Here is a 20,131-nt window from a genome sequence, read left to right on the forward strand (position 1 = left end):
TTCCATTTCGATTTTTGTTCCTGTGAATGTTTCATGTTCTGAACAGTCATCAGACGCTCAAATCAGCTGCTCTCATCAATAACTCATCCTCAGATTGATTTATCATTCATAACCTCTGATGAATTATTAAAGGTCCAATCTGCGGTTCTGAAGGTCGATGTTCTGCTGAGCGGTCTGGTTGACTCTAATGATCTGGGAGTAATCTCTCCCTGAGGACGGAGCCGATCATTCATATGCAGGATGCTGCTTTACATTCAGGTAGAATCCATTTCATCTCGATCAGAACCAGCAGAGTCCATGAACCACCACTAGATGGCGCCACAAGCTCAGGGAATGGACTCAAGAGTCCAGCTGAAAAAATAAACTGACCTGCAGCTAAAATACCTTTTAAATTAATCAGTTTGGAGGTTTGAGATGTGCAATATGTAAGTGTTAAATGTTTTACTTTTTAATTCTACATATTCAATAGGGATTCACAATATATCGGCATTAGCATCGGTATCAGTCCGATAAGTGAAGTGATACTTATTTACGTGTTTCAGGTGGCTGGTCATGTGACAGTGATACTGACGTAGTCTTTTTTTAATTGTGCAAATAATTTTGTTAAATATCAGTTATTGGCCATAACAGCCACATTAATATTGGTTATGATATTGATCCACATTTTTACATCGGTGYTTCRTTAATATTCTTACAAAACAACATTTTTCCTTCAAAACCGTAAGCATCTCATCAGGCCACAAAGGCTAAACCAGACAGAAATCAGTGGCTCAAAGTAAAAATAGCAGATAATTGTCGATACACTGCAGATGATTTACAGCATCTCATGATTTCTTGTTCYTTTTATCACATGGATTAAATTGTCTAAATTGAATTTTGTGTCCTCATTGTTCATTGAAGGTCACAAACTGCAGTTTAAGTGAAGTAAATTCACGTCTGCATCACTGGATTATCAGCTCAATAATTAGCTAAAGTGGAGAGAATCGACAGAGGTTTGAACTTTGAACTTTGCTTGTGTTTCTTGCAGCTGCACAGATTTTTGTGTCTGTTTGTTCAGGTAGATAAACTGATATTGGTCCAGGAGTTGTGATGCGGTTGAACAGCTGCAATAAAAATAGTTTTCTTGGCTAATTTGTTTTAGCCAGGGGTCGAGTTCTGGGGATTTGACTTTGGTGTCTTTGACTTTTGGTCACTCGCAGCATACAGACTTTATAAACATGTAAACTTTAGAGAAAATGGAAACAAACGTAAGAATGTGGAGTAACTATAAATAATACATACATCCAATTATTTTTTTTTTCCTTTTCATATATAAAAAGCAGGTTGTGACAGTGCAAATATGATTATTTTGTCTCACAATAAAGTTTCCATTAGGGGGTGAGTGCAAATCTTTGTCAATATTCTGCTAATGTAAAAAACAACAACACACAGTTCTCCAGAGGACCTCGTGGTCCTCGGTACCCTGATGTTCTTCTGCTATTTGATTTTTCTTGGGCATACGGTCCAAACATAACAAGTAAATAATTATTTTTGTAGATGATGGTCTGTTGTTCAAAACACCAGAGCTTTGCTGATCCGGTCGGTGCCTCTAACACTCAGTACTGAGTTGGTTAAAATCTAAGCAGATCCAAAGTTGTTGCTTGGACTTTKTGTTTCAGTTATTTTCTCTTTTTGTGTTTTCTTTATTGTTTGCTTATTCTTTCAAATATTTAAGTTTTCTAGAAAAACTCAAGAAATTTTAGATTAATCTGGGAAATTTTCTACAAAAATAAGATATTTTCTTTTGCAATAGAAAATTTGCAAGAAACAAATCTGAAAATAAAAAAAATGACTTTGAAAATTTCCCAGTTTCAAAACCTCCGAAATTTCATGTTTTTTTCTTGACAATTTCTAAGATTAATCTAAAAATGTCTAAGTTTGTGCCGCAGATGTGCTCCTTTTTGTTTCTATACAATAGTCCTATAGAAGAAGGTGCAGAATGGGAGCGGACACAGACAGGAATATTCCTCCAGTTGTAATAATTCGCCTTTTGAGGCTTTCCTCCAGCTGTGAGCGTAAAGGGATTATTTCAGACCCAGATTAACCGAATCATGTGATGAAAACGCGTGGCTCAGTTTTTTCCCCCTTTTATTTCTGAGTAACTATGAACATATGAGCATGAGTCGGTGCTGCAAATATTCCGCTGTGAACGCCCTCTGCTCCAAACTGAGGGGGGAATGTGTGCGCGCGTCGCGCTCCGGCAGAGCTGCGGACATGACGCAGGGGTTCACCCGAAATCTCGGTTTCCGCGACGTTTACCACAGTCAATAGGCATGGGTTAAAGGGATGGAGCCGTGAACGCAGCCTATTGAAGAGACGGAGCGTGGACCGAGGAGAGGAGGGCTGTTGGTGGTGAAGGGGGGGCTGTTGAAGGCAGGGAGTGGAGAGAGAGAGAGAGAGAGAGAGAGAGAGAGAGAGAGAGAGAGAGAGAGAGAGAGAGAGCAGGAGGAGGACAGCCATTACCATCCAGGATCGCCGCTCGCTCTTCCCTCAGCCTCGAATAACCGGSGGAGACGTTTGGACGAAGAGAGGGAACGGAAAGCGCGTCGGTGGAGGTGGAAATATCCCTCCATCTTTTCATTCATCCTTCGCTCCAGAGGAGAGGCAGCAGCGGAGGCAGCCGCGCCGGCCTCCCTCGCTCTGCGCTCGGACTCGAGGACCGCTGCTGCCCCGGTGAAGGTAAGCGGCTCCGGAGCTTTCACAAAACCAACATGTGGGTTTTTATTTTTATTTTTTTCCTGAATTTCAAACTGTCACTCCATCACATCCAGTCCCGATAAACCCACGAGTTAGTGTTTTATTGGAACCCTATCAGGCATCAACATGTTGATCATTGGCTCAGGGATCACTGACAGTCGTTTCATTTGGTTTCTATCACTGTTTGCCTGAAAACGTCCCATTTCCAGGCAGGCTGCTGTGCGTTGAATCTGGAGCCAACCAGAGAGGGTTTCTGGGTCGTGAGAAGGCTGCACGGCTTTCTCAGCAGCTTCACTCGCAAACGGATAAATGTAATTAGTTGGTGTTACCCATTCTCGGACAAAGAGCCGATTCCTTGCTCCCAGACTGCTCGTGCGTGCAGCTCGTGCGTGCACCGAGCGTTTTTGGCTCCATGTCTGCGGTCCATTCATGCACACAGATCCCTTTCCTCTCAGCGGAGCAGAATGAAGCGGATGAATGCAAAGCAGGTGGACATAAATCACAGCATTACGCTCTCAGGTGTGATTGTCCGTATTGATCTGGGCTGTTCCTGCATCCAATTAAAACAAACGACACCCTCCATCATCGCCTCCACCTGCATGAATCTCTGAGGAGCCCCGGCATCAATACAGCCTGTCTGTCTAAAAACAACCTCTGGTTACGCAAAGAGCAACCGGAGGGGAGATGGGAAAATCCAGAATTCAGACCGATCTCCCCTCCTGCTGCTCCGGAGCAGATGGTCGTCCCCGTCCGGCCTTATGCCGGGCCTTCGGCTCCCCGACATGAGCCAAACTGTCTATTATTTGTCTATTCAGAATCGATTAAATGCAGCATAAACTGTTGGTTATTGCGATTAATCGAATATAAACACACATCGCGTTGAATGAAACCCCTGAGGATAAAGCAGAGTATTGCTGGTGGTGTGTGCAGTAGTTGAATTTCATATTAGGGATGAAACGATTAATCGAGATGAATCTAAATAAATGTAAATGGCAATAATTCAGTAATGGTTAATTGTTAATGAGAATATACAGACTAAAAAACCAGTTTGCTGGAAAAGACAACATATTCTGAGCAGTAATTAAGCCAAAAAAAGCACAGATTTTAAAATTAAGATTTAAAAAAACTCGTCATGTGGCAGCTTTAGCTTCACTCAGTTTAAATTCTGTAAATATTTAAATTTCATGTTGATGTTAGACGTATTTTTAGCTGCATCTGTATCTTTTGCTACAAATGATCAAGCATGCAGTAAAAGACTGCAATGTTTTTAGGCAATAAGATGTTTATTTCCTTATTTTAGAATGAATTTAAATATTTGTATGTATTTCTAATATTATGTAGAATATTAACCGAATGAAGAATCTGCAGAATGTAACAGTTTTTTTACCTGATTAATCGTCAGAATTATCAGTTACTAATTTAACTGTTAGATGTACATCTGGCTCTGGTTTCCATCAATCACCACCCTGGCCTTTTTCAGCCTGCTGGCGTTCTGAGGATAATTGTCAAATCCTTGTTTTAATTTGCCTCATAGTTGCAGGAAGGTTTCACGTTGATTCCTAGCAGCACCATTAGTTCAGCTAAAATATATACTTTTTGGAGTTTTATGACTTAAAGAGTCGCACAATGTTTTGTTTTTTTAAGTTTCACATGAAAAGTAACTGTTAGGGATTTAAAAATGTCTAGATTGTGGTTAGAAAAACACAAGTTTACCTTAAAATAGGTCTCAGAACATCAGTGATGTTTTTCCATGAAACTGCATCAAATAATGTGAGCTCTCTGGTTCAAACACATCATATTTAACCGGTTTCTGTTGAATGCAGGTTCTGACTCGGAGGTGTGAAAGGTCAGCAGGTCTGATCATGGATGTTTGGCAGAAACATGCGAGGAAGTGTAGCTGTTGTAGTGGAGAAAACTGGGTCAGAGTTTTATTAGTGATCACATCTGCTCCTCAGATGGAGGGCTGCTGCTCTGTTTGTCTGGTGAACTGGAGAACCCATCAGCCGTTGGTTGATCCCGAACAGGAATGCTGTTCTGGAACGACAGGACGACGTTCCGGCCGTTTGGACCGTTAGCCTGCGAGCGTCTGCAGCGTGTGGCTTCTCGTATCTGTCCGCCCTTCCTGTCGTTTTCTCACCCTGCTTATGCTTGGTCACAGAGTCCCTCTGTTTACATTGGTCCGACACACAAACACACACACGCACACACACACACACACACACACACACACACACACACACACACACACACACACACACACACACGCACACACACACATTCAACAAACACGCAGCTCAGCCTGAGCTGTGGGAACCGACCCCGGCTGTGAAATATAAATCAGGAGAGCCTCTCGGACTGAGCTGCTGCTCTTCGTCACGCCGCCCCAGCGTGAGGATATGTCCTATAAAGGTCAGCTTTCGGTTTATAGTAGCAGTGGGTTGATTATTTAATAATGGTTTGTTTGTGTTTGTTGAACATTTTTCTTTCTCTGCATTCAAAGTGAAGGAGATTAATTATTGAACCACAGGGAACTGTTTAGGTTTTCTGGAGCATTTGTCTCGTTTTCTGTGCTTCTTGGTGGTTTTTTCTACCTGACAGTTTGGTAGATTTGATTCGATTGGGAACCAAAGTTGTAACATTTGCTACATTTGCAGCTGCTGTGATTCTCTTTCTCTCTGCTCTGAGTCAAACCAGCCAAACCCTTTTAAGAACTTGTTCCCCTCCTCGCCTGTGAGGGCGCTGCACAAAGAATCACTGAAGAAAATAACACAAAATCCTCACTGAGCATAACTTCCTTCTTCACAAAATGTAAACATGATAGTTTTTTAAGAATTTCTCTCTTGTCTTTGGTAAAAGACCAATTTCTCCAGCTAGTGCTAGGCTAGCACGTTTGTTTTTGTTGTATTTACCCAGAATGCACTGCGCTGTAGTCTGCTTCCTGCTTTTGCAGCGGTCTCTGGTTTTTGGTGTTCACATTTGCATTCGAACCGCATGGTGCTGTCCGCCTACAGGCTGTAGTTTGCTTTTTTGGTCCACTTCAGAGTTTGAATCCAATTGTGTTTGAATTATTGAACCAAAGGAAATTGGTTTCGGTTTTCTGGTGTTTTCTTTGCATCTTTGCTTCTCAAACTGCTCCTCTTCAGGCACTGACAGGGATTTACAAGAGTAGCGATAGCAGGATCATCTGGGTCCGACCATGGAGTATTAGGGCCACGTTAAGAAAATAAAAGAAACAAAATAGCACTATGAGAATAAACTTTTACAATAATAAAATTGAAATAATATGAGAATAACATCATGAATAAGGAGACACCCTGGAGAAGTAAAAACCTTCTCCGAGGTGGGATGAGGTCCGTCCCCCAATGGACCAGTTTAAGGCTCCGTTCTCACCAGCCCTGTTTAATCCGCTTTAATCCAACTCCAGTTCATTTGTCTAGGAAGTTCACTTTTCTTGGGAAGTTCTGAATTTGTAATCAAACTCTGATTCTGRCYAGAAAAACAAACTCTGGTTTTCCTACAAACCTCGGTCTGGGTTTGATTGAAGTGAACTCTGGTGCGGATCGAATGCATATGTGAACCCCAAGTGGACTATAGGCTGCTCCAAAAGCAGGAAGTGGACTACAGCGCAGGGCATTCTGGGTAAACACGCTAGCTTAGCACTAGAAGGAGACGTTGCTTGTGGTCTTTTTGGTCTTCATTCATTTTTCTGACAAAATCCAAGAGACTGCAAGCATTTAATTCCTGTAAAACATTTGTTTCACATTCTTGGGAAGAAAACTTTGTATTTATACTGAGATCATTGAGTCATTTTTAAGTCATATTTGAGTTTATATATGCACACTGCATCTAAAACATGTACAGTCAATAAGGAGAAAACTAGTTTAAAACCAATATTTCAAGTTTAAAGAAAACTAGCAGGTGACATTTTTTATCATTACTTCCAGAAAACTACTTATATTTTTTGTAAAACCAAAGTGGTGGCCATATTTTTTCTTTAGTGTCTGAAGATTTTCCCACCATTAAGTGAGTTTTTGCAGATTTGTTTGGACTGTAGAAGAACTGGAAGATGTCTTCAAGCAGGAAGTGATCTCACTGTTTCTTGTTCTGGTACTTTGTTCTTCTTCTTCTACTTCTTGCAGCTGTAATGACACGGTGTGGCTTTGAAGCCTCCGTTCTGGCTCTATTTATAAAACTGCTCGTTTCAGTGCCACTGAGTCACTGTCAGCCAGCAGCAGGGAGGCAGCCACACACCACAGAACCGCAGGCAATTCTGGACGGGCTTTAACCCTTTTCCTCGCAGCGTTGCCGGGGAGACGGCTGGATCCAGGAAGCGGGGTTTCTGACGGCGGTTTATCCTGCAGCAGGAGGAAAAGGAGGAAAGCTTTTGGCAGCTGGAGTTTAGATGGAAAACACAGATGTTAACCTGAACATCCTCGCTCTGCGACGTTCAGCTTGGAGAAAAATGAAGTTAGTCTGAGCACTTCATGGGGTTTATCTGAGGCAACTTTGTTTTGTGGTCAAATGTTTGCAGATGAATCGTACAAAACGTTGATTCCAGTAACTGCGGAGACTTTTATTCTGAAAGGTTTGTTGATTTCCTAAAGAAGAAGAGAATAATTTAAATACATCAGGCTGCAGGGATTTCAGGATAGCTGAGCTTCTACTCCAGGATCTGCAGGTCTTTAAATCATTTTGCAGCCTCAGGAACTTGGAGGTCTGATTTATTGATCCAGTGATGGACAGTTTGGACCATCAGGTCTCCAGAGTCCAAATAAACACGCACACACACTCAGTTTTTCTTTTACGTCTTCGCTGCGTTTTCTTTTTTCCACTTGATGCCTGCGGTTCATGCCAGAGAAGCAGGTTGAGGATTAAAGAAAATGAAGAAGAAGCTTTTAGAAACCTGGTTTMTAAATGTCCTTCTGTTTTTTTCTTTCTTGGTTCATTCCAGTTTGATACAAGAGTCAAGATTTAAAATGAATTGAAAACTAGGCCTGTCACAATAAATCAATCAATCACATGATACATTAAGGCAAGTTCAATCATTTTGATTTGCGTGATTTATTATTTTCTCTCTTTCTACCAAAAACTGGATGAAAAAGTTCAATCTGGTGCTTTGGTCTCGACTAAAACTTTTATGTATTTATCATCTAAAAAAATGTTGTTTTTGTTTCAGGCCAAATGAGAATTTAGTTTTAATGAAGGGYGCATTCACACCAGACATGTTTAGCTCTGATTCGTCGTTCCAGTCCAACCATCATCTCTTCCAAACGGCTGCACTGGGTCAGGATGATGGTATTTAACCTGCTAACTGAGGCCTGGAGTCTTTCCTCTTCAGCATCATGTTAAAACACACGCGATAATCGATTTAACCCAGTTTTTATTCCCCTTCCTCCCTAAATATTTTGCATCATTCATGACAACTCAATCTCACTCCACACCATCAATGAATTATACAGTTTCTCTTCTGTTTCTAAACCCTCYGACCTCCTTTCTCCCTCATTCATCTCCTCCCTGCAGYGTTGAGGCGCGATGGAGTCGTCGGATGATGATACTCTGAGCGAACGCTCCTGCGTCAGCGAGCCGTCTTTCCGCACCGAGCGCTCTGGCGGCTCGCTGTCCCCGTGCACGTCGGGTCTGGTGGGGCCGCCGGGGGACACTCTGCCGTGGAATCTGTCCAAGCACGAGAGGAGGAAACGGAAGAGCCAGGACTCGGTGCTGGACCCGGCGGAGAGGGCGGTGGTACGCGTCGCAGGTAAGGAAATCGCTCTCGCTGCTCCGGTGGTGTGTGTAAAACCAGGGCATTGGCAGCGTGCGTTGTTGAAGGAGGAATAAGTTTGTTCACATGATAAATTTAAAAAAAAAATGCTGCGCCCAACTACTTCCTGTTGTCTTCTTTGTGGTTTGCAACAGTGGCAACAGTTATCAATCATGTGCAGTGGCGGTTTCTGATATGGGCAATATGGGTAACCGACCAGGGCGGCATCTCGTGGGGGGAGTTTTTGGGAAAATTAGTGTGTTTTCATTAAGTAAATGTAATTTTGAAATGTYAATTTGCACATTTATATTTACATTTATAGTCAATGGAAGGATTTGACTTACAGGGTTTTTCTGTTTAGTTTATTTTTTAAAGAGAAATGAAAAGACAAGTTTATTGCTTGAACAAATACTGGATCTTTATTAGATGTCATGTTTGTCATATTTTTGCGTCCCATCTTTAAATGTCATGTTTCACTCAGAGCTACTTTCACATCAACACATTGACATTTTGTCTGATACCTTCTGTATGGTTTGTTTCCAGACGAATAAACAGTAAAACATGTTTTTCATGTTTTGCGTTTAACTGAAACTTTAATCAGATGTAATTATCCTTGTATTAAGATGAAGGTAAATGTTGGTCATTAAATGTAAATGCCAGGATGCTGATCATCTGAAGATGACATCTTACATTCTGCCTTGTGGATATGCTTAGTTCTCATTATTGCAGACAATGGCACAAAAAYACATGGTGCTCAGTGTTCGTGGAAATGCTAATGCTAACAGCATGCTAACAGAATGCTGACATTACTTGGGGAACTGCAGCTGCTGGCTTTAGAGTGACACCTAACTGCAGGTGAGAAAGACAAAGAAGGAATGGTTGAAGTTGGTTTTGGAAGATGTTTCTCCTCACGGATCGATGTTAGCTTTGGGGCTGATATGTTAAGGTTTGGTCAATTGGTCAAACCTTTTGGGATTTTTGGGTTTTCTTTGTAACTCCTGTGTTTAACTTGCTTTATTCCAGTACTTTCTGAATCAACAAGCAAATTTATCTGTAAAGGAAACTCTGCTTATTGTCTGATATCTGAGGTTGGACGGTATCTGAGAGTTTTAGCTTCCTGCTCAGTTTGTTTCTTATTCACCAGACATTAGTGATCTGGCCTTATTACTGCAGACGATTAGCCTATAAGGGGATTTTCTTTTGTAGAGCTTATCTAAAATATCCAAAAATAATGCAGCTGGGAACTTAAAATATCTAGACGCAATGCTAATTGACAGCCAATCCATGAGCGCCATTCAGGTTCCTTCAAGCTGATTGGCTGATCCCCGCTAGAGCAGAAGAAGTGACGAAGACTGTTGATGTTAGCTTCTCTGGTGCGTATGAATTCATATTAATATATATTAGATGACTGAACAAGTAAAATAGGCAGTAATACACGGTTGTGGTCTTAAACTCTGCAAATACTAAGAGGGAACTGAACCGAAATCTGTTAAAGGGGCAGTACCATATACATACACATCTGGACTGTTGCCTTAATTCATTCATGCATGTTTGAGAAAGAAACATGCATGGTCTCCATGGCAACCATTCAGCTGTGCTAAACGCCTGTGTGGACCTAGCTCCGCCTTCAAGCACAAAGCTCCTCCCCCACCCAGCTCCTTCAGACTAGTCAGCAGCAATTAGCAAACACCTGGTAGAACTGCTCATCTCATTATAGGAGCCACTGCTCAGTGGTGACAACGTTAAAGGGTTAATAGAGGAGCCATGTTGTGATAACTTCCTGAAGGTGGAGTTTCAGAAAGAGCAGGAGCTTCTTAAAGAGACAGAGACAGAATTTCAAGACGTTAAGTTACAAAGTAAAATTTCTTTTAAGTGATTTTATATTATATATATATATAGCATTTCTTTAACAACTGAAGGTAACATAGTTACTTGATTGTGTATTAAAATGCGTCTATGTGCCTGAAAATACATAACACTAATTTGAGGCAGATACTAGACGCCAGAGACAATTCATTACTTCAGTCCCGAGTTTATAAATTAAGTTAGTGATAATTTTTTATGTTTTTGCTGCAATATCTGAACAAATCCAGTAATCCTTGCAGAGAAACTGTCTCCCTTCACTGTGATGCTACAGAAACGCAGAATAGAAGTGAAAGAGTACCAAATATTTCCTGGAAGCAATGATTTGTTCCTGAGCTGGAAACACCAGTTTGAGGATGAAATAGTGTAAAAGTGGGATTAGTTCTGCAACAGTGTGAGGTTTTGTTACATTTCTCTGTCATGGAGCAGCGGAGGAAGACGTTCAGATGTCTTTATTTCGTTTTACTGGTTTCAGTTCAAACTTTAGTTATATAGAGTTTAGCTCTGAATCACTGTTCTGGTTGTTCTTGAATGTGAAACAAAACCAGCAGTCATTAAAGCACTTACATAAAATGCCGGTTGTGAGAAAATGAGGGTGGTGGAGATGCTAGGAGGCGATCAGAAGACAGTAAAAGCCTCGTTTAGTGACACGGAAACAGCAAGTAGAGCGAAAGGCTTTGTGTTAGATAGAGATGCACTTACGTGTCCGTCACGTGATGATTTATTTCTAAACACATTTCCAGACTGAACAGTGTTTCAGTTCACACTTCCCTGCCTTTTTAAATCCACCTCATGCTGCTGAAGAGCTGCTTTCTGCTGAGGAATGACTCATTTCTTCTTATTCAGCAGTAAAGTTGGAAACAAAACAATTAAGAGTTTACAATGTGGCTTAATCTCACAAAATATGGAAAACCTCATTTCAGTGTCAAGGAATCGCCAACGCTGCAAAGATAGTGTTGATACAGACACAGTGCTAACGCTAACTCATGATGCTCCAGTAACAGAGTCTCTAAAGATACAAATTATCCAAAAATGTTTAGAAAATTATATTATAACCAGCAGCATGCAGAAAAATCAACCTTGTAGGTCACAATGAACGAGTTATATTCATAAACCGGATTAACCAGAGAATATTATACACCTTAAATTGACTGTTCAGAAAACGTTAAAACATTTTTATAGTGGTGTTCTTGTTGAGTGTTTTATTTACCAAAATGAGCAAAAGATGCTTGATAAACTCATGTAGTTCTATTGCTAGATAAACAGCTGCTTCATGATAAGTTAGTTAAATCCTTTTATATCTTAAAAATGAAAGCAACAGCTCAGAAAATGTCCATAAGAATTATATACGTTATATCTCAGAAATTATTCTAATAGATTTAAGATTAATGAGATTAACTACAAGCCGTCACAACTGATGCCATGATGTCTGCTCATATTATTTACACTTTAAATCATCACATCATCATTTTTGCACACAGAAATATAAAATAAAACTTAATCTCCAGCCGCTTTGGTCCTGTTTTGGTTCCGTCTCGTCGTTCTGGTTGTGTTTCTGTTCTGGACTCAGTCGGGCGTGAAAACGTGATGATGTTACATTTTCCATGAAGATCTGCATGTTTACTCTGACCCTGATTTCCACTCAGCTGGGACCTGGAAAGCAGAACCGAGTACATTCAGCTGCTTTCCTCAACCAGACGCAGTTCACTGTCTGAGAGCTTCAGTGAATTACTGTGAGCAGCAGAGGGGAGATTCAACGGGCAGCAGATGAGTTTTAAATGGATGTTAAAAAGAGTCTGTGCTGTCCGGACTGGACTCCGCCCGCCTGCTGAGCCTGAATATTAACGATCCAACCACCAGCTGCTGCCTTTCCAGCAGGGATCCATGTCTGAGGGAGAAAAACTTCATGCTATTTCTGCCATTTTTGTGTTTCAAACATGAATCACCTGTGATTTTAAAAGACAAAACAAGAAAGTTAGACGTGATGTTCTAAATGTGAATGGAAAAGTGAAAGAGAGAATTAATTTGGGATTAAAAGCCGCCAACGTCGACTTACACAAAGAATGAGGATGAAATGAGTTATTGCTCAGATTTAAGGTTTATTAAAACAAACTAGATGAAACAAACAAGACGGAAGAAGGAAACTGTATCCATTTGTTAAGTTTGCAAGTCAATAGAACGACTTCTCTTAAGTTTCTGTAAATAAATAAAATTAAGTGTACTATTTTCTTAAAATGCCTAAAATTACAAATTTAGTTGAATCGTGCAAATTAACTCGTAACTTTAGTATGACTTGTGCATACTAAAGTAAAGTAAAGTAAAGTCCACTTGTTGCGTTTTAGAGTGTATAAAGTTTAATGATACTGAAATTTGTGGAGTTGGTTCATTCATTTGTTCCCGTTTTCATTTAGCTGCTGATCAGTGGTGATGTTTCTGCTGCAAGTCCTCATCCTTTTTTACAACTGCATCCATTTTTTTTGTAAAAAAATAAAATAAAATGAATAAAATTGTTATATCCCCTCAGCATAATACTGCCACCACCGTGCTTGACTGCTCTTATGCTTCCAGTCTCATATATCTTCTCGTTACAGTTCATTCTTTTTCTCATGTGGCTTTAAAACGTTTCTCCAGTTCATGCAGAATGATGCTCCAGCTTATGGTCAAGGGGCAACTTGATATGAAACATTTAACTAATATTAATTGCGTGAGTATGTATACATTTGTATAATTTTGGATGAGTAGAAAATCAAACTTTCAATTCAGTTCAGTTAAATCTCGCGAATCCAAAAATGAATTAATTTACGCCCACAATGAGTGGATGTAACTGTCTTGGTTTGATTATCTTATAAACATTTTATTGGTATTATTTCACATTATTTAATATCAAACTGCTCTTCATTTTCTCCTGAAAGCAGCACATTGAAGAGAACCAGATTCTTTTAGCCGGACATGAACATCGTCAGTTAAACCTTCTGAGTTCTTGTTTCTGTAAATGAACTTGGACGTTTTCTTTCACTCTTTAGCAGATTTCTTTGAGATGGGAAAACTGACTTAAACATGATTTATGTTGTGGCAAAAAAAAAAAAAAAAAATCAATCAATCAAATTTTATTTGTATAGCACATTTCAGCAGCAAGGCATTCCAAAGTGCTTTACATAATTAAAATAAAAACAGAAATAATCAGTGACGAAGAGAGAGATTAAAAAAAATAAAAATAAAAAAACAAAAAACATTACATCATTAAAACGTCGAAAAGAAAGAAGAAGAAATTAAAAACATTAAAGACATAAAAACATGGAAGACATCAAAACCGGCACTCTAACCCTAATTTAGCCATAAGCAACTCTAAACAGGTGGGTTTTAAGTTGAGATTTAAAGGCACCCAGTGTTTCAGCTGTTTTACAGTTTTCTGGAAGTTTGTTCCAAATCTGTGGTGCATAGAAACTGAATGCTGCTTCTCCTCGTTTGGTTCTGGTTCTGGGGATGCAGAGCAGAACCAGAACCAGAAGATCTGAGGAGTCTAGACGGTTGGTACAACAATAACAGATCTTTAAGGTATTGTGGTGATAAACAGTTCAGTGATTTATAAACTAACATCAGTATTTTAAAGTCTATTCTCTGAGCTACAGGGAGCCAGAGGAGGGACTTTAAAACTGGTGTTATGTGCTCTATCTTCCTGGTTTTACTCAGAACCCGAGCAGCAGCAGCGTTCTGGATCAGCTGCAGCTGTTTGATTGATTTATTAGTCAGACCTGTGAAGACGCTGTTGCAGTAATCAATGCGGCTAAAGATAAACATGGATGAGTTTCTCTAGATCGTGCTGAGACATCAGTCCTCTAATCCTAGAGATGTTCTTCAGGTGACAGAAGGCCGACTTTGTGACTGTCTTAATGTGGCTCTGAAGGTTCAGGTCAGAGTCCATCACTACTCCCAGGTTTCGGGCCTGATCGCTGGTTTTTAGTTGTAATAACTGAAGCTGTGCATTGATTCTAGTTCGCTCATCTTTAGGTTCAAAGATAATAACTTCAGTTTTGTTTCTGTTCAGCTGGAAAAAGTTTTGGCACATCCACACATTGATCTGTTCTAAGCATCTATTCAATAATCTGATGAAAGCAGATGTTTGATGCTGCAGCTGTAATCATTCAGGACCCCACAAGCCTGCCTGCATGTAACTTAGGCGTCCTCACTGCTGCCTGCTGCTCCTTTGCTTCCGCATTTCTTTTTTTCTGCAGGCGGCTGAAAGGGACGCCTCACCCCAAGCTGCTACGCTGTTGCCATAGCGACGCGGTCTCCTCCGTTTCCATGGCTATAAAAAGGCGAGCGACACAATGGTTGTTGGGGGAGTGAGGGGCCGACTCCAGATACAAAAGAGGGGAGAGAGAGAGAGAGTTCGAATTTTAATTTGGAGCAGGAGAAAAGAGGAGCGAGTGTGAACACAGAGAGGAGTGAATGATCAAGTCTGAGCAGAAAGAAATGATGAGGGGAAGGAAAGAGACAAAGAGAGAGAGATGGAGGGGAGGGGGGTTCAAACAGAGGCAGCGATGAAAGGATGACTTTTAAATCTGAGTGTGAGGGAGGTCATAAAGAAAAGAGGAGAAAAACGCAGGAGGAGGGAAAGACGAAGAAAAACACCCAGAAAGAGGAGAAAAAAAGAAAGAAAAATAAAAAGATTCTTCAGTTTGGATTGTATGATGGAGTAAGAGAGCCAGGCTAGGAAATAGAACATAACAAGAATAAAGTCGCACAACAGTAAGTCGCAATAATACGAATAGTCAATAAAATGAGAATAAAGTCATATGAGAAAAAAGTTGTACGTAAGTTGCAATAATACGAGAAAAAGTCGAAATAATACAATAACAAAGTCGTTCAACAGCAAGTCGTAATGTACGAAAAATTCGTAATAATACAAAAATAGTCATAATATTAAACCTTAACTCCTACATTTCCCATAATGCACACACAGCTCTCCCACAGTGAGCTTTATTTACTTGTTTTCCTTATTTCTCATCATGGGAAAATAAACTAATTTAATTTTAATCATTGATCTCACAGGAGATGTGAAGAAGTTTAGTTTTTGTAACGAACTCAGCACATCTTCTCTTAGAGAAACACTCCTCTGCGTCACGCCATATTTATACCCCAGGGAAACATAAATTCATAGGTCATTAATTAAAGGTTCCTAGAAACAAATTGAAGTGTAAGTTTTATAAAAAAGTTTTTTACCCATTAGTTATTTTAGTTTATCCGTTTAATTTAATAAAAGTTTGGCCTCTTCAGTGACAGATTTAGCTGCTCCAGTAAAACATGAGTTTATTTTGAAGCTGAAAATGTTTCTTCTTACTTATCAGGCAGCAGCACAGGAGAGATTATCTGATTTATTTACCTTCATTCATACTTTCTTCACATTTTTTCTTGGTTTTATTTTGAATCTGATTGAGTTTGCCTTTAAAAGTCCAAACTGAGGATCAGTTCAGACGCTAATCCGAGTCACACGACGGCTCCGACATAAAAGGTTTGATTCAATCTCCTGAGTCGTTTAAACCTCACAGTTTCATTGGTCTGAGCTCAGAGAGGAATGCAGGAGTGGATCCTGGTTCTGGTTTTCTGATTTCGCCGGTCGGGGAGAAAACATTTGTTTCCTGGTTTCCAGCTGAAATCTCTGTGAAGCTGAGGCGTCGTCATGTTGATGTGTTGAGAACTCGATGTCCCTTTGGCTCTGAGCGCGCAGTCACTCTGCAGCTGGATTCTGCACACACGCAGCATTCAATGCACAGGCCATGTTTACTCGCATCCGCCTCAGAAAAGAAGCGCTTTCCGCTCTGACTGGGATTCGATGCCACACCAGAAAGTTTGATTCTCCTTGGTTTTTATTGAGGATTTCAGGGTCGACCGCTGAGGCCTGAACGAGCGGGAAGCAAAGGAAAAGCTTGTTAAATGTGGGTTTAGAGAGTGTTTATATGTTGGAACAGCAGACTGTAATATTTAATAACATAAATGGAAGCATGGTTCTGTCCGGGTTCTCCAGATTCCTCCCAGAGTCCAAAATGATGACTGTTGGTTTAACTGGCTTCTCTAGTTGACCTTTGCCCCATGTCTTCTCAACTCTCTTTTGCTTTAAGCAAATGTCAAATAAAACATTGCAGATTATACTCCATCTTAGGGCTGTTGTAAACGATTATTTTAGTAATCGAGTAATCTATAGATTTTTCTTACGATTAATCGAGTAATCGGATAAAAACAATTATGAAATAAAATATTGGTAAATCTTCCATAACACCAGTGTTACTATCGGATATCAACATCAGTCTATTTTTTCCACCTTTGAGCTTCCCTACCAGTTACTGTTTTGTAGACGGGGGAGCAACACGGGATATTTACGGCTCCTCCGTTCAGAAACTCATCTACCAGCCATGTTCCGCCTCCCGTTTGTTCAGACCGGGATGATATAAGTTTATTGTGCGGTTCGTCCGTAAAGCTGCTCTTACCCTGTAAGCATCAACCCTCAGCCGCCCGCCGTGTTCAGTCTCTCCGCTCACCTGTAGAAATCCTCCTCAGCTTCTTCCCGCCGTTCAACCAGCAGCTCCGGAGCAGAAAGGCTGCCGAACTCCCGGCATCGCGCCGGTCATTTTAAGGATGTTTATTGGTCCCACAAAAACGATAAAAACCTGTAATTATCACCAATCAGTAAAATCCCCACGGGCCGAACTTGAAGATTGGACGTTATGCTGCTAACACGTAGCTTCCGTCAACAACTCAGAGGCGGAAGTCAGAGGTCCGCGCAACGCAAATAATGTTCCGGCTGAAATGACAAAACATAAATTAACGAAGCTTCGAGGCAGGTCAATTTTCCTCGAGGAATTTTAATAATCGAGGTACTCGAATCACTCGAGGAATCGTTTCAGCCCTACTCCATCTTTAACGGGCTTACTTGAAACACTGCCAAATGTTAATACTGATCAAGTCAATGAAATGTCGTACAACTCATTTCCTGAAACTCATTTTGATAGTATTTTGTACGCCGTAGTAAACTGGTAGCAAATCGTGAACTGCACCTCTTTAGGTAGCGCGACACAAATCGTGGTTTCTAAAATAAAGGGAGGTAGTTTTGAAACTTTTTATTAATATTTTTGGTATCTTACAAGGGTTTTATGAATGAAAGTATTCATAAAGGGTGGGAATTAATTAATTGTTTTCAGGGGAAAGGTGCAGAGATTTTTCAACGTGAGGCAGAACTCTGAGGTCGAATTGCTTTATGAGTTTTATGCATCTACATGTTTTGCTACATTTTTTGGTGTCATTGACGATTTGTATAATTGACCTACTTTTAAAAATGAGCTCACAAATAAAATAGTTTACAGAGAGACTTGCTCAGCTCCCTCTTGAAAATGAGATCTGGATCTCAACAGGGTTTACAGGGTTAAATAAAGGAAATAAAAAATAATAATTAAAAAAAACCTTCCAAAAGTGTTTCTACCCCTTGAACTTTTCTACTCTGTGTCATGTGACAAAACTTGTAGTGTGTGTTTTTTGGAAATTGCTATAAAAAACAAAACAAAAAACAATACAAAGTAGAACAAAACTGTGAAGTGGAGGGGAGATTGTTTTTTTTAAAAAAAAAATAGAAATATGTACAAGAAAAGTTAGGCATGCACTTGAGTTCAGCCTCCCTCAGTCAGTACTTTACAGAATTACATTTTGTTGCTATTGAAGCCGTATAAAATATCAGGCAACAGTTAATAGAGGTAGACGCAGGCAGAGCCAGGATGTAGATGAATAGATGAACTGGGAGCAGACAGATGAGGTACGACAAGAGACTAAGACAACAGGTGGGTTTAATTACAGGGAACCAGGTAATCAGGGAACTAGACACAGCTGGGAACAATCAACAGGGAGGACAGAGATTCACAGGGAACAGACTAATAAACACAGAAAAACCTCACAATAAAACACTGAAAACGCAGATCTCAACAGAAAGTATTAAACCTTGCAGCGCTACGCTGCTGTTACTTTAAAAGAAAAGTGTAGTTAACATTTTCTGTGAAAACTAAATTTGTGTGATTTCCCAAGAAGTGGCGTTCAAATGATGTAACAGGTGTGTTGATGTGTAGCAACAGCAGCGAATCCAAGCATCTTTGTCAACAGATGAATTCAGTACTCAGTAGTTTTAAGCTGTTCTAGTTAACTGAGGAAAAAGTAGTCTTAAAACCAGTTTATTTTAGCACACAACTTATTATTACTATTTTATTACAACAAGTTGGCAAGTATTTGTTTTTCTTTGTGACCCCTGGAGTCACAAAGTTTTTGCATTTTAAAAACCCATTACTCTGCATGCCTCTCGAACTGAATCACTGCTTTGTGACTTGAGGGATTCCCCTTTACTTCCACAGCAACAATCAGAAGCAACACCTTGCCCCAGAAGTCCAGTGAGCTCACTGATGAGGTCATAGATGACATCATGCATTTCACAGTAGATCAAAGACGTTCTAAAGCTTGAATCTCAATGCACCAGTCAGGATCTAGACAGTTCTCGAAGATCCAAATTTGCATGCACATTGTGAGAATGTTCAGTGTTACGAAGTTACTTGTTCCCATCGTAATCCCAGTCGGACTTGGTGTTGGATACTTTGTCTCCAAAGGTATCAAAAAGATTTGTGACGATTACTTTCCTGGGAAGGATTCTGACGACGAAGTCCCTGAAGTCTCTCAGGACAAAGAGATCGACTGGTTTTGGGAAGGTCTACCAACTGGTAGCAAGGAACAGACTGACCCAGCTGGGGAGGTTTGTTCCGAACAACCAGATGCTGTAGACATGACTAAGACCTCACAGGACAGTGCTGAGGACGACAGCACTGTCTTGGGGCAAACTGACCCGGCTGGGGAGGTTTGCTCCACGTCGACAGAACATCTTGAGAGCGGGAGTGGAGTCGGAGAAGTATCTACCCCGGCTGGGGAACATTTATCTCCGGGTGACAGTGTAGCCAAGACGTTTGCTGAAATAACAGCAAAAGTTTTGGCTGCATCAGTTCACTCTCTGGTTTTGCCAGAGAACTCTCCTGTGAAAGGGACGATAAGCAGTGACTTTGAGGTGTCAGGTTCCCCGGACGGGGAAGATGTCTCAGAGGAAACTGGAGATGTCGAGTCGTCCAGGACTTCCCTATATGGTAGGGTCATGCTTTCTTTCGAGCTTTACCCTAGACAAGTGCAATAATTCGGCACTGAGATTTGACTCGGACACAAAAGAAGAAGAGGTTGAGAAAAACTTCTTTGCTGTCCTGAACCTGGGGGGATTCAGGCCAGCATAACTTTCTTACATTTATGGGATGAAAGGACAAAAAGATTTGACAGGTTTCTCTCCGGGCGCTCCGGCTTCCTGCCACAGTCTAAACCAGGGGTGTCCAAAGTTGGTCTTCAAGGGCCGGAGAACATTTTAGTTCTCTTTGTGGTGGTAGTTACAACCTTTTCAGCTTTTCAATATTCCCCTTAGCCCCGTGACAGACTGGCGACCTGTCCAGGGTGAACCCGCCTCTCTCCCGGACGGACGGATGGATGGATGTTGGTTGTTGAGGACCAACTTTGGGCACCTCTGGTCTAAACTCATGACTGTTTAGTTAATTGGTCTCCAAATTCTCATTAGATATGATTAAAACATTTATTTTATTTTTTATGAAATGGTTCTCTGGGTTCTTCTGTCTTCATGGGGTTTGCATGTCCTTCAAGTGCATTAGTTCATTCCAGGGGTGAAAGTAGTTTTAAGTTCTTGGGAGTACTATAACA

At 40.6% G+C, this 20,131-nt stretch overlaps 1 protein-coding gene across 1 annotated transcript in view; it reads left to right on the top strand.

The window, feature by feature from the left end:
* The first annotated feature begins 2,201 nt into the window (after window positions 1-2,201).
* The window catches only part of macf1a (microtubule actin crosslinking factor 1a), a 146,266-nt gene continuing 128,336 nt past the window's right edge, over window positions 2,202-20,131 (top strand). The window contains exons 1-2 of the mRNA XM_017307475.1: window positions 2,202-2,718; window positions 8,257-8,491. Of these exons, the coding sequence (XP_017162964.1) occupies window positions 8,269-8,491 (223 nt within the window). The 5' untranslated portion in view covers window positions 2,202-2,718; window positions 8,257-8,268. The remainder of the gene's footprint in view (window positions 2,719-8,256; window positions 8,492-20,131) is intronic.

Source organism: Poecilia reticulata, linkage group LG11 (genome assembly GCF_000633615.1).
Source record: "Poecilia reticulata strain Guanapo linkage group LG11, Guppy_female_1.0+MT, whole genome shotgun sequence".
NCBI classification, from domain to species: Eukaryota; Metazoa; Chordata; class Actinopteri; order Cyprinodontiformes; family Poeciliidae; genus Poecilia; species Poecilia reticulata.